Raw genomic sequence first — 16,980 nt, forward strand, 5'->3', positions numbered from 1 at the left:
GTCTTTTCTTAGGATCAACTAACTGCCGATGACTATGCTACTTTAATGAAAGATGAGCTGGATGATTTAGCAGGGCGTCGGTTGAGAGCTTTAATTAGCATAGAGGAAAATAAAAAGAGAGTTGCTAAATGGTATGATAAGAAAGTAAAAGCCAAAGAGTTTGCCAATGGAGATTTGGTATGGAAACTGATCTTACGGATTGGGACTAAAAGTTTGAAGTTTGGAAAGTGGTCTCCCAATTGGGAGGGTCCTTATCGGATAAATCGATCTGCTCCTGCCAATGCTTATATTTTAGAAACTCTCGAAGGAGCTGAATTCCCTAGAGCTTTAAATGGAAAATATTTGAAGAAATACTATCCGAGTATTTGGATTGATGCATAAAAGTTTAAATGCTGATAACAGTCCTATCGGCTGGACACAATGTTAAGTGTATCTGAAGCCATGCATGGAGTTTTAGTGCTGATAACAATCCTATCGGCTAGACCAAAATGATCGAAGTTTGAAGACAAAACTAAACAAGTTGCCAATGAAAAGTTCACAAATTCAGCAAAGCCTGGATAGCCGATATTGCGCGTAGACGAATCTGGTTGGCCTCTTCTATTTCTCGAGTGTCTCCATCGGCAGAGCCCTCCACTGGCTTCAGCTTCTTCTTCATGTGCAATGCTTTGCAGGCTTGGACGTCCCTTTCTTGCAGAAGAGTCTTGAGTGCGTCAGGCAGCTAGCTTTCTTCCTGTTGAGCTTGAGCTAGGGCTTCTTCCACTTGTTTAAGTTCAGCTAGCCGGGCTTCTCTTTTTGCCGATAGATTGGAGATCTTTTGTTTCAGCTCATCTCTTGAGGACTGCAGAACGCCGATGCTCTTGTGTTTTTCATCAGCAGCATGCTTTACTTGCAGCATCTCCTCTGTGAGCTGGGCATGAGCAGCTCTATCGGCAAGGCGCTGAATAGCCTTCTGATACTGGAGTTGGCAGCTTTCTAGGTGGGCAGCTTGGAAGAGGATTTCTTCTGCATCGGCTAGATTTTGGCCACGGAGGGTCTTGAATATGACTTTGGTCAGATCAGAATCGTCCACTAGCTGGGCTGTGTCTTGGTGCAACAGAGCTAATAAGTCTTCCAACATGGCCTTGATTTCTACCGATGTGATTCCAACCGCCTGAGAAGAGCTTGCTTCCTCACCTTCATCATCAGAGATGTCGATAGCAAAGGATAATAGGCTATTTGGGGAATCTTGCTCCTAGAAAAGGAAGAAGATAAGTTACTCAAGATTAACTGTTGATAGTACAAAGCCTTGAAAATTGGATAACTTACTTGCTTCAGGGTGATTTCCTGTCTGTGACGTGGAAATGCAGCTGGTACTATAGTTTGATTGGCTGGGATTGCCGATGGAACGACTTCAGCTGAAAGGTTACAAGGATGATTAGCTTATAGATAAGTTCATCGATAATGATTCTGTAATCAGTACATTACCTTGAAGAGGTATGGTGATTGTCTGTTCTGGAGGGGCGACCAATGATGTGCCCAGATCAACCGGATCGGCAATCTGTTCAGATACATCGATTGGTGCTTCTTGCAGCTGGGGTACCGATCGAGGGGGAGAAGGTACTTCTTGTGTCCAGGGCTCCGATGGAGAAGGAGAGGATGCTATTTGCATCGGGGATACTGGATGAGGTGGAGAAGATGTTGTTGTCTTCTGACGCTTCGGCTGGGTCTTGGTGCTTTTCAGACCTTTTCTCTTGGCTGAAGCTTGACTGGGCTGGGAGGCATCGGCACCTGATGTTTGAGCGCTCTTGGTCTTTAATGCACTACAAGAAGTGTGTGGCTTTTTAACATTCTATTATGCCATAATATATGCAATTTATGTCACAAATTAAGTTTTATGACATCAAGTTGACATAAACTGTAATGTCAAAAAGCCACTATCACAAAATGATTTTATGACATCTTTTTTGCTTTATGACATCTTTTTTGCTAAATGTCATAAGTTTATGACGTGTGGTTTCAGTGTCATATAATCTTATGACACTGATTTAGTGTCATTAAATCCTCGCCTTGCCATGTAGCACTTTGCCAATAATGCGTCACTGATGTGAGTTACAGGCCACGCGTGTAGCCAAAAACACGTCACTGATATTGGTCTCATCAGCGACGTGTATACACAAGACACGTCACTGTTAACAATCAAAAAACAAAAAAAAAACTACTTGGGTCCTATATAAATCAGCCATGTTTCCTCTAATTCAGTAATCAAATTCTTTATTACAAGCTTTAGATACAACTTATGAAGCAATCAAATTCTTTACAAACTTTAGATACAACTTATGCTACAAAACATCTACTCAAGGAGCTGCTACCTAGAAGACTCCTAACAGTACATAAACAGATAATACATATTATACGGATTGTTCTTGAGATTAAATACATTGACTACACGAGTATAACCGTACATAAGAAATGACCCAACTAATTCCATGAGGCAACCAGCTTTAACCATACAAAACAGTAGACATGCAAGTCTCCAAAGGCACAAAGGCACAAACTTTCCTATGGTACTCGATGACAGCCTGCATTAGAAAAAATGATACGTTAAGTTAAAATGATCACAAACACATAGGCATTCAAATATAAAATTTCTTGTTGCTTGTTCTTTATGGCTAAACTAGATTCTAAACTGATCAGAGAGGTGTGTCGTCCAAGCTAGATTAAGCTACTTGTCACTTGTTCCTTATGCCTATAGCAATATAGAAATTCTTTGTAGCAACATAAGTTTCCTAACAGTAAGTGTTTTAATCATTAACTAGCATTGAGTTGCAATACAAATATTGTTTAACCTCGAAAGATACACTGATTGAAGGTGGGCATGGCCACTATGTTCTGAAAACTCGTTTATTTACAACCATGCATAGCATGTTAATAGGGCTAACAGTGAGAAAATTTACCTGTGACTGCAAGAACTTGACCCAACATCTTCATATGATAAACTCAGTCCACCATACTTCTTGTCAGTTCTAGTCCGTAGAGAGAATATCTAGAGTTAGATATAATGAGAACAATAGCAGGATTGCCAATTAGCTGTAAAATCAACATATTCCTTCTATTCTTGTCTGATGCAGGCATCAGCTATAGACTTTAAAATATGCTTGACGTTAAAATAACAGAGCCAGAATTGACAAAACTCCAAATTCTCTAAACAGGATCAAAGAAATGCAGGGTCAGGTAACACACTTGCTCACTTAATGTGCAAAGTATTTGAATATCATAATACACAAAACTGCAGTATAGAAACCATTTATCTGACTTAAACTGCTTGGAGATATGCACATGATCCTGACCCCCAATTTCGCAAGGCCCTACTAATCCCAGTCCCCCATCACTCTAGCATTCACAAAAAAGCGAGCTTCCACTACTCAATAACAAAGGGAACACATAATAGCTAATCAGAATTTTTGCTACTGGTTTGTACTTCTGTAGGAGTTAGGGAAAAGCTGCTGCCTGGTCACCTGTTTGTGGTTAGCTTTAGATCAGTAACTTACGTAATGATTTAACATGGTACTTGCCCATCTGCAATTATCAATAGGACGTGATATAGCAGCCCTCATCCTCATTACCCAACTCAATAGACTTGTCTCCCTGCCACAAATAACCAGTTAACCACCATGAAGATAAAATGCAACTATCATCTTTTTTTGACACAACTATCATATATTAGATTGATAATCCACTACACAGCAGGGCGGTTTATTTTATCTATCTAGCATCATATTGAGCAAAATTTCAGATGTACCAGTGACCAGAGTTCAGTATGTTTTCTCCTTCACCATATTTATAAGTCACATAGCTGGTCCATTGCCGTTCTATGTTGACCTGATGCTCTGATAGAGCCCCTTCCATGCCTCAACACCCAATTAATGACCTAATGAGGCATTAGAGTAATCTAGTTATCTGAAAATCTTCAACGAAATTAACCATAAATGCTGCCATTTACTCATGATGAGAACATATTGACGGGACCATGCCCTGTCCATGTAGTAGAATTTTCCCTCATGGGCACATAAATGTCTCTGCTAAAAAGAACATCCTAATTAAACTACATCATTATTTTTTCCTGGGCACAATCCTATGTTTTAGACAATACAGTAGTGGACGACAGCATCATACTAGGTTTACTTGTATCCAGTGCTGCAGTGCTATATGTCATGTGTTCCACCATTAGTTCTACTTCTACAACATGAAGAATGAATAAAAATCAGAAAGCGAACAACAGGGAGGTGAGGGGTATACGAAGATTGCATAACCACATGGATGAGTGGATCTGAAAAAAGAAGCATCCTGCAACCCCCAGACTACCAGAACGCATATCAGCATGACAGTCACTAGCACATCCTCCTTCCTGCACAAATCTCAGCAGAGCATCACGAGGAACGGCCCATGGGAATCGAATCGACGCAAGCAGCATCCTACGGGATAAATAATCCATGGCGGAGTGGAAGAGACACAGGTGGAGCCAGGCGGTCGAATTCGAGGTGGAGTACCTGGAGGCACGGGCAGCAAGTCATCGTAGGCGACATGGCTGGGGCCAAATCCGTAGGATCCGCCATGGCTGGGGCCCAAACCACCACGGCCGGGGTTGGATCCGCTGGATCCGCCGTGGCTGGCGCGGGGAGGCGGTATGGAGCGGGCATGGGGAGGTCACTGTCGGTGGAGGCCCTGGATCCCGCGATGGAGGCCCTGGATCCGTGTGCCGCCGACCCACCCACGCCGCTAGCCAGCCGGTGCGTCGCTGCCTCATCCTATCCGCCTAGCTACGCCGGCACGTGGGGAGAGAGAGGCAGAGAGAGGGAGGAAGGAGGCAGAGGGGGAGGAAGAGGGAGAGAGGAAGGGGAGGCACGGGGAGAGGAGGAGGCTACGAGAAGCCACATCCAGGAGACCAGGACGCCTCTCACCAAAGGGTTTTTATTTTTTAAAAAAAAAATCTATGCCGAGGATCTAGGGTCTGGCCGTGTTTAGTTCCTCAATGAAAAAATTTCGGGACACTGTAACACTTTCGTTTGTTTGTGTTAATTATTATCCAACTATGGCCTAACTAGGCTTAAAAGATTTGTCTCGTAAATTTCGACAAAACTGTGCAATTAATTTTTATTTTTGTCTATATTTAGTACTCCATGTATGTGTCTAAAGATTCGATGTGACGAGAAATCTTGAAAACTTTTAGATTTTGGGGTGGAAGTAAACAAGTCCAAAGACTCTCTTTGCCGACAACCAAGCTAGACTCTCAGAAAAAGTTTTTTTTATTTTTTGAGTCCATTTTTTTGTGGTCCAACTAGAATGGAAAAAAACAGTTAGGCTAAAATAAACATCTAAAAAAATAAAAAAAATTCTAACGCGGCAAGGCATGCCAATATCAGAAATATTATTTAAAATAATTCAATAAATATTTTTGTGACACAAAATCTTTGTCAAAGGCTCATGACACTGCAAAATAGGCCTGATGACGTAGAAAATAGTGTCACTAAATGAACTTGAAATAGGTGTATGACGTATATTATGACGTACAATTTTCAAAGGTCACTAAATTGAAATTCCTAGAAAATAACGTCAAAAAATAGATAATATAGTGACCTAACGATCCATCGTCATACTAAATACGTCAAAAAGCCACACATCTCTTGTAGTGATGATTTGCCGGTCTGCTATTGCAACAACCAAAATTTCATGAGTTGAAATATAAAAGGGTACTGGTGGAGTTTTTACCAAAGAATAAAAATTACCGATGAGGTTCCCGTTGCAGCCAATGTACCCTAAAAAGGTAATGTGAGTATGGGATGAAATCAGTATAAACAAAGAAAGTTAAAAGTACCTTAAAAGCTTGTGCCAGAGTGGCGGCAGCGACCGATGGAGATGTCTTCGACCGTTTGGTGGTTGTCTTTTTGAAGCGCACGTTGCGATGCATCAAAGCCGATAGACTTGGCGCATTGCGGCCGATCAGAGAAATTGGGCCGGATTGAAGAAGCTCGATCGGCCTCCCACTCCTGCTAATTGTCGATGCTGGGTCATCGACCTATTGAAACAAGAATGAATAAGTTGCTGATAAGGTTAAAAATAACAAAGGAACTGAGGTATCAGTAAAAGACTTACAATATTATCGGGGACTTTGTAGTCAGGGTCGATCATGCCGCGATATGTTTGAGCAGATATCCTGAACAGATGCTCCTTCCATTCTTCCCACCAATGTTTGTACAGCTGAGTGATGAAGAGAGCTGGAACCCAGTCCGATAGATCGATGTCTATCGTATCGGCATTTGGCTGGAGTTGAGCTACCCTAATCTACTCAAGTCTGCCGGTTATTATCTCTCTTGGTTTTACCACATTGGCATAACAATGTCTGATTGGCAGTTGACCAAAAGCCAGTTGGCGAGCTAGTGCCGATGGGTTGTAAAACTCATAGGTGGTGTTGATATTCTTCCCGCTACCGATGCTATTTACCGGGATTGCTCTCGGAGTGATGATTGCCATCATCAAATCATTATCCTTGTTGAGAGCATTATCAAAAGGATGGAAGGTGAGCGACAACCTGGTTTCTGGATCTTTATAAGGCATCCATGCTCGTTGATCTTTGGAGAGGCCGTCATACAGGGTTTGGAAGAATTAGCCGATTTGGTTTTCATTGGAGGTAGTGCCAGGGAGAACTATAACAGCTTCACCATAATTGAGGGGTGAGCGAGTTGCCAATTCATCATCTGCCAGTTCATAATCTTCGGCGATATCTTTGGGGAATTGCTGGGCAAATAAATCAAACCGAAGACGTTTGTGCATGTGAACATTGAGCCACATGTTGATGAACCACCAAGGGCCTCCTAGATTACCGATGGGTTCACCTAGCACAAGTTTCTCGGTTACTTGATGGAGGAGGTGGTAGACGGAGCCTAACAAGTAACGGCCAAGAGGGAATCGGCCACCATCGGCTAATCTTTCTGCTGCCGATAAGTAGACGGAGGTTGGTCCTACCGATCGGCCATAGAAGATGAATTTGTCTAGCCACATATTCAGAAAGATGGCATGTTCTCGCTGACCAATTGGTCCTGTTCTTTGGTACTTCTAAATGTACCCTGACCAACCGCCGATGTTGCGGGTTTCTACTTTGCGTTCGGCTTTGCGGCCGAATAGCTGGCCGTCATCGGCAGTTGCAATGTCCAAGCCAGTGAGCATGACTACATCGGCAAGTGTGCGGGAAGCTGGGCCTTGCCCGAAAATAAAGGCATTGAACGTGTCTGACCAGAAGTATGAAGCAGCTCTCAATATTGATTCATTTCTTTCCATATCGGCAATGGATAGCCTGATGCACTGGTCTAGTTTGCGTTCACTCCAATGTACCTCATTTGTGTTGCTAACCCTGAAAAACCAATCTTTCCATCCTTTGGTGGGGTTTGGCCAGGATCAGAAGGTATCCTTCCACAGATCTAAAGAAAAATTTTCAGCCCTAAAAGGTATCCTATTGGTTTCCGCATTAATCAAATCAGTAGGATCTGGGTAACCCAACGGACCGAGGCATTGAAGATGGGGTTGTTCGGTAGGAATCACAATTTTCTCGCTCAGTTCCTAAAAATCAAAGATTGAAAGACCAGAGAGGAAGGAAGAAGAATAAAAATGCTAAGTAAGTAGACTTGCAAAAAGTAAAGGGTTGTAGTAAAGAAAGAAAAGGATGGGAATAGATTAACCTCAGGGACGATGAAGTTGACGGCCATTTCTTCCCGAGGAAGAAGAAGATCGAAGACTTGAGAGACCGTTGGGGGAGATTTTGCTGGGGTTCTTGCACTCCTCGTCAATACCGCCGCCAAAGAGATGAGTTTGGGGAGATGAAGGATGGCAAGATGGAGAAAGAGTACCGTGGAAGGAAGTATTTATAGGATAAAGTGAGCAGGGGTATTTCTGACTTATCTCTTTGCCGTATCCGTGAGATTCGAGGATGTTCAGATGGATATGGTAACTGTTTGCATAATAATCAAGGGATTGTGCAGGTGATTTGACAGCGAGTAATCATGATTTTAGGAGATTTCACTGTGCAAGATCTCCTGGTCGGCTCATCGGTAGTCAACTCTAACAAGAACACATGCCGATAAGCGGGTATTTAGGAGATTTGGGTCGGGTGGTTGAGAAATTCGAGGTATATGCTGGAAATCCGGATTAAGTTTGTTTGGATTTGACAATTAATTGTTGTTAGAAGGAAATAATTGTGAAAAGGGCGTCATTATCGGGAAAGAATTTCGGAGCATTAATGATTTTATACTCCGAAATTGGGGGGCATGTGTTGACACCGTTTTTAGACACGTATTAGGAAAGTTAATGAAGCTTGAATCGGCAGATGGGAAAGTAATGATTGGCTAACAAGGAGGTTGCTGATGGCTTATAATGCCGATGATAAAGCAGCAGGAAGGAGGTATGGTTAAGTCCGATAACAGTGGTTGGTCAGTGCCGATGACCGATATTGACGATTGCCGATGCCGATGGAGGATAATATGCTGATGATTGTGAAGGAAGACGTGGGAATCGTCAAAGGGATAGTGGTGGTGTACCGATCGCCTAGGATAGATAAATTATTGTTTTCCATAATTGTTAGAGTTTATTTTTATGTACAAGTTCTGTTTGATTTGGAATTAGAATCCTAGTCGTATCTGGTTGTAACTCTTTAGGATAGAGTATAAATATAGGCCTAGTAGCGATGTAAGAAGGGAATCCAATCAATCATACACAAAGTTTTTACATCTATTTTCGCATCTACTTTCGACGACTTCGTCAATTCGCATATTTTCATTTACTTACGAGTTCTTAAGAATTCTTCGAGTCATACTCGACGAGTTCTCGAGTTCCGCGTGAATACCTCTTGGCCATGGCATCCGGGCGTGTCGCTGTTGTGAGGACCAAAGTATTCGAGTTATCACCTTTGTCGATTGTAAGATCAAATCGGCTGGCACGCCTTAACATTGAATCGGGTATTAGCCCTTTGTGTTTGCAGATCCACTTTTACACCAACAAGATCTTTTGTTTCAGCTCATCCCCTGAGGACTGCAGAACGCCGATGCTCTTGTGTTTCTCATCGGTAGTATGCTTTACTTGCAGCATCTCCTCTTTGAGCCGGGCATGAGCAGCTCTATCGGCAAGGCGCTGGGTGGCCTTCTGATACTGGAGTTGGCGACTTTCTAGGTGGGCAGCTTGGAAGAGGATTTCTTCTGCATCAGCTGGAATTTGGCCATGGAGGGTCTTGAATATGACTTTGGCCAGATCAGAATCATCTACTAGCTGGGCCGTGTCTTGGTGCAACAGAGCTAATAAGTCTTCCAACTTGGCCTTAATCTTTGCCGATGTGATTCCAACTGCCTGAGAGGAGCTTGCTTCTTCGCCTTCATCATCAGAGATATCGATAGCAAAGGAGAATAGGCTATCTGGGGAGTCTTGCTCCTAGAAAAGGAAGAAGATAAGTTACTCTAGATTAAGTGTTGATAGTGCGAAGTTTGGAAAATTGGATAACTTACTTGCTTCAGGGCGATTTCCTGTCTCTAACGTGGAGATGCAGCTGGTACTATAGTTTGATCAGCTAGGGTTGCCAATGGAATGACTTCAGCTGAAAAGTTACAAGGATGATTATAGCTTATAAATAAATTCATCAATAATAATTCTGTGATCAGTACTTTACCTTGAGGAGGTATGGTGATTGTCTGTTCTGGAGGGACGGCTGATGATGTGCCTAGATCATCCGGATCAGCAATCTGTTCAGATACATCGGCTGGTGCTTCTTGCGGCTGGGGTACTGATCGAGGGGGAGAAGGTACTTCTTGCGTCTGGTGCTCCGATTGAGAAGGAGAGGATGCTATTTGGATGAGGGATACTGGACGAGGTGGAGAGGATGGTGTTGTCTTCTGACGCTTTGGCTGGGTCTTGGTGCTTTTGGGACCCTGTCTCTTGACTGGAGCTTGACCGGGCTGGGGGGCATCAGCACCTGATGTTTGGGCGCTCTTGGTCTTTGCCGATTTGTCGGTCTGCTGTTACGACAACCAAAATTTCATGGGTTGAAATATAAAAGGGTACTGGTGGAGTTTTTGCTAAAGAATAAAAGTTACCGATGAAGTTCCCGCTGCAGCTGATGTACCTTGAAAAGATAATGTGAGTATGGGATGAAATCGGTATAAACAAAGAAAATTAAGAGTACCTTAAAAGCCTGTGCCAGAGTGGCAGCAGCGACCGATGGAGATGTTTTCGACCGTTTGGTGGTCGTCTTTTTGAAGCGTACATTGCGATGCATAAAAGCCGCTAGACTTGGCGCATTGCGGCCGATCAGAGAAATTGGGCCTAATTGAAGAAGTTCGATCGGCCTCCCACTTCTGCTAATTGTCGGCGCTGGGTCATCGATGTAACACCCAAAAAATTTATTTTCAAATTAGTATTTAATTTGGCATAATTATAGGAATTATTTGAGAATTGTTTAGGCAAAATAACAATTTTTAGAATTATTTAAAATAAACTATAAGGTCTAGAAACATGAAATGCTGCATTCATGCTGGTGCATAATATTTTGATTGATGGTAAGACTAGGTTGTTTGGTTTAAAAATCAATTCGATAGAAATTTATACAAATTTACAGCTCTGAAAAATATAAAAGTGTTTTTCTTTTATTTTTATCCCCTTTACAGATTTTGGCCCTGACCCAAACCCTGGCCCAGCTTCACCCCGCGCTCACCCCTGGCCTTGGGCCGTTGGCGGCCCAGCTCCCCGCCCGTCGCCCGCGACGCGCACGCGGCCCAGTAGCGCGGCCCGCTCCGCCGCGGACAGCCCACGCGCTCTCCCCCTTCCCCCTCTCACTGCACGGTAGGGCCCGCCTGTCGGCGCTCTCCCTTCCCCTTTCTCTCTCGCTGCACCGTGGGGCCTGCTCGTCAGCGCCTCCCGCTTTCTTCCTCGCTGAGCCGGGAGCGCGCGGCGGCATTCAACGCCATCACTCCCCCCCTCCCGCCTTCAAGCTCCGATAGATGGAGGCCATCAATCGGCCATCAAGCCGCCTTGATGCCGGGCTTAATCGCCCGAGCGTTCGCCCCCTCGACGCCCCTGCTCGCCCTATAAAGCTCACGACCCAGCTCTCCTTTCCCCCTTCCGTTCGTGAACCAAGCTCAATTCCCCCAAAATTCTCCGTCTCCAGGGCGCGGTGGACGCTGCGAACGTGCGCAACGCGTTCGCCTGGCTATACCGCGGCCGTAGGTACACTCCCCCTCTACCTTTCTTCACGTTTTGGTCGAAACCGAGCTCACCATCGCCGTTTCTCTCTCCCAGTCTGCCTCGCTCGTGGCCACGCTGCTCGGAGCTTTCCCGGACGCTGCGAACACCTCCAGCGGGACCACGGTATAGCCCCGATGCTCCCCATGTCTTTAATCGTGAAATTAGGGCGCTCTAACGCCGAATTCGAGCCTCCCGAGGGCGAGGAAATGGCGCCACCGCGGGGCCATCGTTCCGACGTGCTCCCCGCCCTTTCTTTTTACCCTATCGCGTTCGCCTCGTCGCGCTGGTCACCGTGGTAGCTTTATTTTTGTTTGGCGTGGCCGGGAACGTGATTCCGGCGAGCTCCGAGGAGCTCACCTCATCGACGGCAATGGGGCCGCCGTGGTCGGCCTCGGCTCAGGCGAGCGCCCCGCCTCCTTTCACCCAGGGCCATCCAATTTGTTTCTAACGGCCCAGATTACATAACCCTTCAGAGTTATGTAACCGGTCCACCGTGGGCCATGGGCGCGGTCCACGGGCGCTCGGTCGGCCAGTCCACGCGCACAGTGGTGGACCGAGCCAACCCTAGCGCGCCACATGGCCCCCTGTCGGCCAGCGACGCGGTCAGCCGCGGACCACTGGGAGTTTTGCGCTTTAACCCCCTGTTTCAAGCAAATCAACCCGCAGTCCAACTTAGTTCAAAAGTATTTCTTTTTAGTCCTGTTTTCTTCCGTTTTAAACCCTGTACTTTTATATAATAGTGCGCGCAGTCCAGAACCGTTAGAAATTTAGTTTTAGTTCTTTTAAATTCGTCTTTGATTCAGTTTATTCAAAGAAATATTATTCATTTTGTTTTATGCATAACTTTCACGTTTTAAGTCCGATTAGAGTGATTCTTTCGCTCATGTGTTCGTAGAAATGCGTAGAGTAGATTTATATACTTTTCAGTCACTGTTTTTACTGTTTGGTGTACTGTTCTAATAGAACTCTATTTGTATGTATGTGATGATTGGATTGGATGCTTGATTGGTGTTTGGATCACGAATAGAAGGAGATCAGGTTGGGGTGGTTGAGGAGCCGTTTGTGGAGCTCTACCAGGAGGAAACTTTTGAGGAAGGCAAGTGTAATATAGGCTTCCTTGTACCTATGAACATTATTTAATTCATACATATGCATGTGTCTAAATTGAAATACCTATAAGGACTTTACCTAGATAATTTTGTACCACAAATCCTTGATACCCATGGGAAGGTGTGCATTTATTTAGGTAGTTGGTGTGCATTTATTTAGGTAGTTGCTGCTATGCTTAAAACTTAAATTAATAAGTTAACCTGATTAATTGGTATATGCAATGTGATAAAATATGTTCTAGTAACTTGGTTCAGGGGGCTAGAGCTTGGGTTTTGAAAGCTCTAGATTCCTCTCCATAAGGACTTAATCCTGAAGCGGCCACCCAGGAGGTCACGTACAATCCTGAGAGTCAAATGGCTCTGACCTTAATCATATAACTAGTATGTCTCTAGCAAATTAGTAGTTACCGAAAGGCGCTAGAGGGGGGTGCCTCGTGGTGTATAGATGTCACTCCTACCTTGGTGTGTACAGTGCCGCGACCACATGTGCCTCTTGAAGGAGGTCGTCTATGCACACTTGCCACTGAAACCTCGTGGCTACTATTTTGTTAGGGTGACTAGCGAAAGGTTAAGTAGTGGAACCCGGTCACACTTCCTCAGTAGAAGTGGTGTGGGCCTTGCAAACCCCGACACTAGGGAACCACGGCTCGGGGGTAAAGTTGTACAATTTCTGCAGAAATCTAAAACCTGTTATAACAGCCGAGCTCTCGGTCATGAGCGGCCTGGATCCTTCTTGTTTAGCGGTTACTTGGCTTTACTTTGGAAGGGTATTAATTTTGATTAATCACTTATGTAACCAGGGTTGGTTTATCATTAAAAGTAGCAAGTCTTGGTTAATAAAATATGACCAACTAAAATGCTAACCGCTGTTAAACCGAGTCAAGCCTTTGAGCATTCATATACCCCTATGTTACACTTGCTAAGCATGGTGCGCTTACACTTGTTTATATTTCAATGAAAATCCCAGATGGGTAACAGATGTGTGTACTGAGGAGTTCCCTGAAGATGTCCAGGACTTCTAGAGTGCTGGTGTTCACCAGTTGGTGTCCCTGTGGTAGCAAGGGCTTAGCTTTCCGCTTTATGTAATAATGTTGCCAATGAGCAAGACTATGTGAGATGTTTATGATGAATATGCGATGTAATAAAGTACTTTACTTTGATATAATTACAATTTATGATAATATGTGTGTTTGGACATCCTGGGCGCACAAATAATTACAGTTTGTGATAATATTTGAGTACTTGGTTTTGTTATCAAAACTGGGTGCGACAAATTGGTATCAAAGCTTAGCCTGACTCTAGGACGATCAGCCTAGTTAGAAATGGACGTTCTTAGGGTCTTGAGCACTTATTTTATTAATTATTTTCTTATAAAATTATTGCTTATAATCTGCCTAATATCTATTGAGAAAATTATTTTGTTCTAATCCTCATATCTTTTCTTATAGATGGCCCATACGAAGTGGACAGCTCGCAAACGTGTCATCATTCCCAACAAAAGGACAAGGTTCACTCTAGGCAAGCGCGTTTCCCCGCATCTGGTTGAGGCACTGAGAGACATGGAGGAGGAGCCACAAGAGGAACAAACCATGGCTGTACCCATGGATGAGGATGCCGAGGAGGAAGCCATGATAGAGGAACCTGTTGAAGATGAGGACACCGAAGAGGAGCCCATGGAGCAAGATGAACAAGAGGGTGCTGGTGACCCAGACAATGGAGATAGTTCTGGCAGCTCTAACTCGGACGACCATGACAATGGTGGTGATAATGGTGACAGTGATGGAGATAGCCGTGATCACCATGCCGCGCTTCTAGCAAAGGGATGGACAGTGGTGATCCATTTTGACTTGCATGGTGACACCTACTACCACCCAAAGCTCCTTACTCTCGCACGTCGTTATCACACCTGGTGTACCGTACAGTACCGCACTGAGCATTGTTCCCACCCCGACTACATTGGTTTTTGGGAGACTGAAGCTTACATCCGAGAAGGAAGTCGGGTGTGCTACATCTACCGTGCGATCACCGCTAGGACTACCCGCGCAGCAGCTATCCGGGACGTTGCCCGGCAGGACCTGGTGGTAAACCGCGATCGCCACTTTGCTGATATTGCATGGGAAGAAGATCGCTATCTACCTCGCCGGCGGAGTGGTCAGACATCCTGCAACATCGCTGCACCACTTAGGGTAGGGAACCCCAGGATCCGACCCACCTTGGCATGCTTGGCTCAAACCAACACTGACTTAGATCGAGTCTCAGATGAGCTAGATGCCCTGAGGAAGGCCTACCTCGAGTTGGCTGTTGAGAACGCCATGTTGAAGCAACAGCAGGGGAGTCATGTTGAAGAAGTACCACTCATCCTCGCAGAGTCACCCCCAAGGAACCATGAGGACTCCAACACCAGCACCAACCTTGACCCTAAGGAGGATTTTTCCCACTTGTAATAAGTACGCATAGAGATGCGAGAGTGTGTTTTTATTTTCTACTATTACGTGAATGCATGTTTGTAATAATGCTTAATGGGTGAGTTGGAATTTTGCCATGATTTCAATGATTGTGGGCATGTCCGCGGTCATTTAGATTAGGGCTAAGGTCTAAGGATAATATGAATAAATAGTTGGGTTTACTTATATCCTGCTGTCCACCCATGTTTTTCCCTCTGAGCAGTCTGCCTTAATATTTGTATATCCTGAGTTCTGGATGGTCTAAAAATACAAAAAAATTATGGAATAAAATAGACTTCTATATATTTCATTTGACTCTGCAACCACCTCAATATCTGTTACCGTTTGATAGATAAAATTGTTACAAAGTGACCTCTCTGCGCAGTCAGAAATTCCAGAACAGTAAACGTTGTCGCTTGTTTTTACCTATGTAAACGCCAGAATTTGAGAAAACGATCTGAATGAAAGTTGTAGGAAAATTTACAAACTTTCCAGAAAGTTAAATTTCGCAGTCAGACGTTAAACAGAGAGAAAGATATGCTTGTTTTACTTCACTGTGGTGCTAGTGAGGACAGCAGAAAAATACAGAATGCATACTACCTTGTACTCACAACATATGTAATCCCGTACTTGATCAGATGGCATAAATTCCAGCATGTTATATCTCTTGAAAATTAAGTATCTTGGACATATGAGACTCATATTATGTATCTGGTACAGATGGCCAACACTAGGAGGAACAGGAGGGGTGAGGACTTGCCACCACCATCACCACCACCTCCTACTATGGAGCAGCTGATGATGATGCAAACACCACTGCTGCAGCAGTTGGCTCAAAATATGCAGAACAATGGAAATGGAAATGGAAACGCACCTCCTCATGTTAGGGACAAGAGAGGAGAATTCTTGAAGGGACATCCACCTGTTTTCAAACACTCCACCGACCCTCTCGAAGCTGATGACTGGCTTCGTGCTATTGAAAGACAACTGGAGATTGCACAGTGTGATGACAGAGAGAAAGTGTTGTATGCAGCAGGGCAACTGCAAGGAGCTGCCCTTGATTGGTGGGATTCGTTCCATTTTGGTCGTACAGATGCTGACCCCATAACCTGGATGGAATTCCGTAATGCTTTCTGCTCCCACCATGTCCTTGCTGGGCTAATGAAACTAAAAAAGAAGGAATTTCTCTCCCTCAAGCAAGGAGGTATGTCTGTTGCTGAATATCGTGACAAGTTCATACAATTATCACGATATGCTCCCACTGAAGTGGAGAACGATGAAAATAGGCAGGAACTATTCATGGAAGGTCTGAATGATGGGCTCCAGTATCAACTGCTATCCCACACCTTTGCAAGTTTTCAGTATCTGGTAGATAAGGCTTTGGTGATTGAAAACAAATGCCGTCAGATGGAAGATAAGAAAAGGAAGTTCGAAGGACAACAGTCAGGAAACAACACACGTACCCGTACCAATCCCCAGCAAGCTTATCCACAGCAACGATATCAAGGTCAGTCGAGTCTGATCAATCGTAATCAACAACCACAACGTGCACAGCAGCAGCATCAGTACAGAGCTCCTAACCAACGTCAGCAACCAGTCAATAATGCTCCAGTAAAGACAAATGTTCCCAATGCTCCACCAAAGAATGGTGCACCAAAAGCACCAAATGCTAACAATGATAACAAATGCTACAGCTGTGGTGAGCCAGGACATTACTCCAATAGGTGCCCCAAGAAGATGGCCCAAAACAATATCAGAGGAAGAGTAAATCATGTGACAGCCGAGGCGGCACAGGAGGCACCGGACGTGATGCTCGGTATGTTTCCAGTTAACTCAAGCCCCGCTACAGTTTTATTCGATTCCGGTGCATCACATTACTTTATTGCTCAGTCATTTGTCAAGAAATATGATATACCCATGATTGCTATGAAAAAATCCATGATACTTAGCTCACCTGGAGCAGAAATGCAGGCTACCCTTAGATGCCCTCTAGTGAACATCACCTTAAGGGGGGTAGAGTTTACACTTAGCCCAGTGGTTTTGAAAACTTCTGGTATTGATGTTATCTTGGGTATGGAATGGTTGAAATAGAGAAAGGCAGTTATACAATGTGATAGCAAAACAGTTCGGTTAATGACACCTTCAGGCCAGCAGATGGAGGTAGAAGTTAGTAT

General features: G+C 44.3%; 1 protein-coding gene across 15 annotated transcripts; it reads right to left on the minus strand.

Moving 5' to 3' along the window:
- On the minus strand, positions 363–4,929 carry LOC110431677. Of its 15 annotated transcripts, none has more exons than XM_021450993.1 (6): positions 4,527–4,929; positions 3,528–3,624; positions 2,934–3,002; positions 1,465–2,558; positions 1,306–1,394; positions 363–1,231 (listed from the first exon to the last, which is right to left on the minus strand). In XM_021450993.1, exons 4-6 carry the CDS (start codon positions 1,646–1,648, stop codon positions 719–721), a joined length of 786 nt encoding a protein of 261 aa, XP_021306668.1. In that variant the 5' UTR covers positions 1,649–2,558; positions 2,934–3,002; positions 3,528–3,624; positions 4,527–4,929; the 3' UTR covers positions 363–718. The 15 variants fall into 15 exon arrangements, with proteins under 15 accessions (XP_021306668.1, XP_021306669.1, XP_021306665.1 ...); XM_021450994.1 differs by having other exon boundaries at positions 2,934–3,022; XM_021450990.1 differs by adding an exon at positions 4,276–4,384 and having other exon boundaries at positions 2,934–3,624.

Source organism: Sorghum bicolor, chromosome 1 (assembly GCF_000003195.3).
Source record: "Sorghum bicolor cultivar BTx623 chromosome 1, Sorghum_bicolor_NCBIv3, whole genome shotgun sequence".
Lineage (NCBI taxonomy): Eukaryota > Viridiplantae > Streptophyta > Magnoliopsida > Poales > Poaceae > Sorghum > Sorghum bicolor.

What these genes read in the sequence shown, in the direction of transcription:
- LOC110431677 (XM_021450996.1), bottom strand. Translation starts at nt 1,648, where the DNA reads ATGCAAATAGCATCCTCTCCTTCTCCATCGGAGCCCTGGACACAAGAA. An exon ending in AATCACCATACCTCTTCAAG is followed by an intron (nt 1,395 to 1,464) that starts GTAATGTACTGA and finishes GTAACCTTTCAG; the next exon opens with CTGAAGTCGTTCCATCGGCA. An exon ending in AGGAAATCACCCTGAAGCAA is followed by an intron (nt 1,232 to 1,305) that starts GTAAGTTATCCA and finishes TTCCTTTTCTAG; the next exon opens with GAGCAAGATTCCCCAAATAG.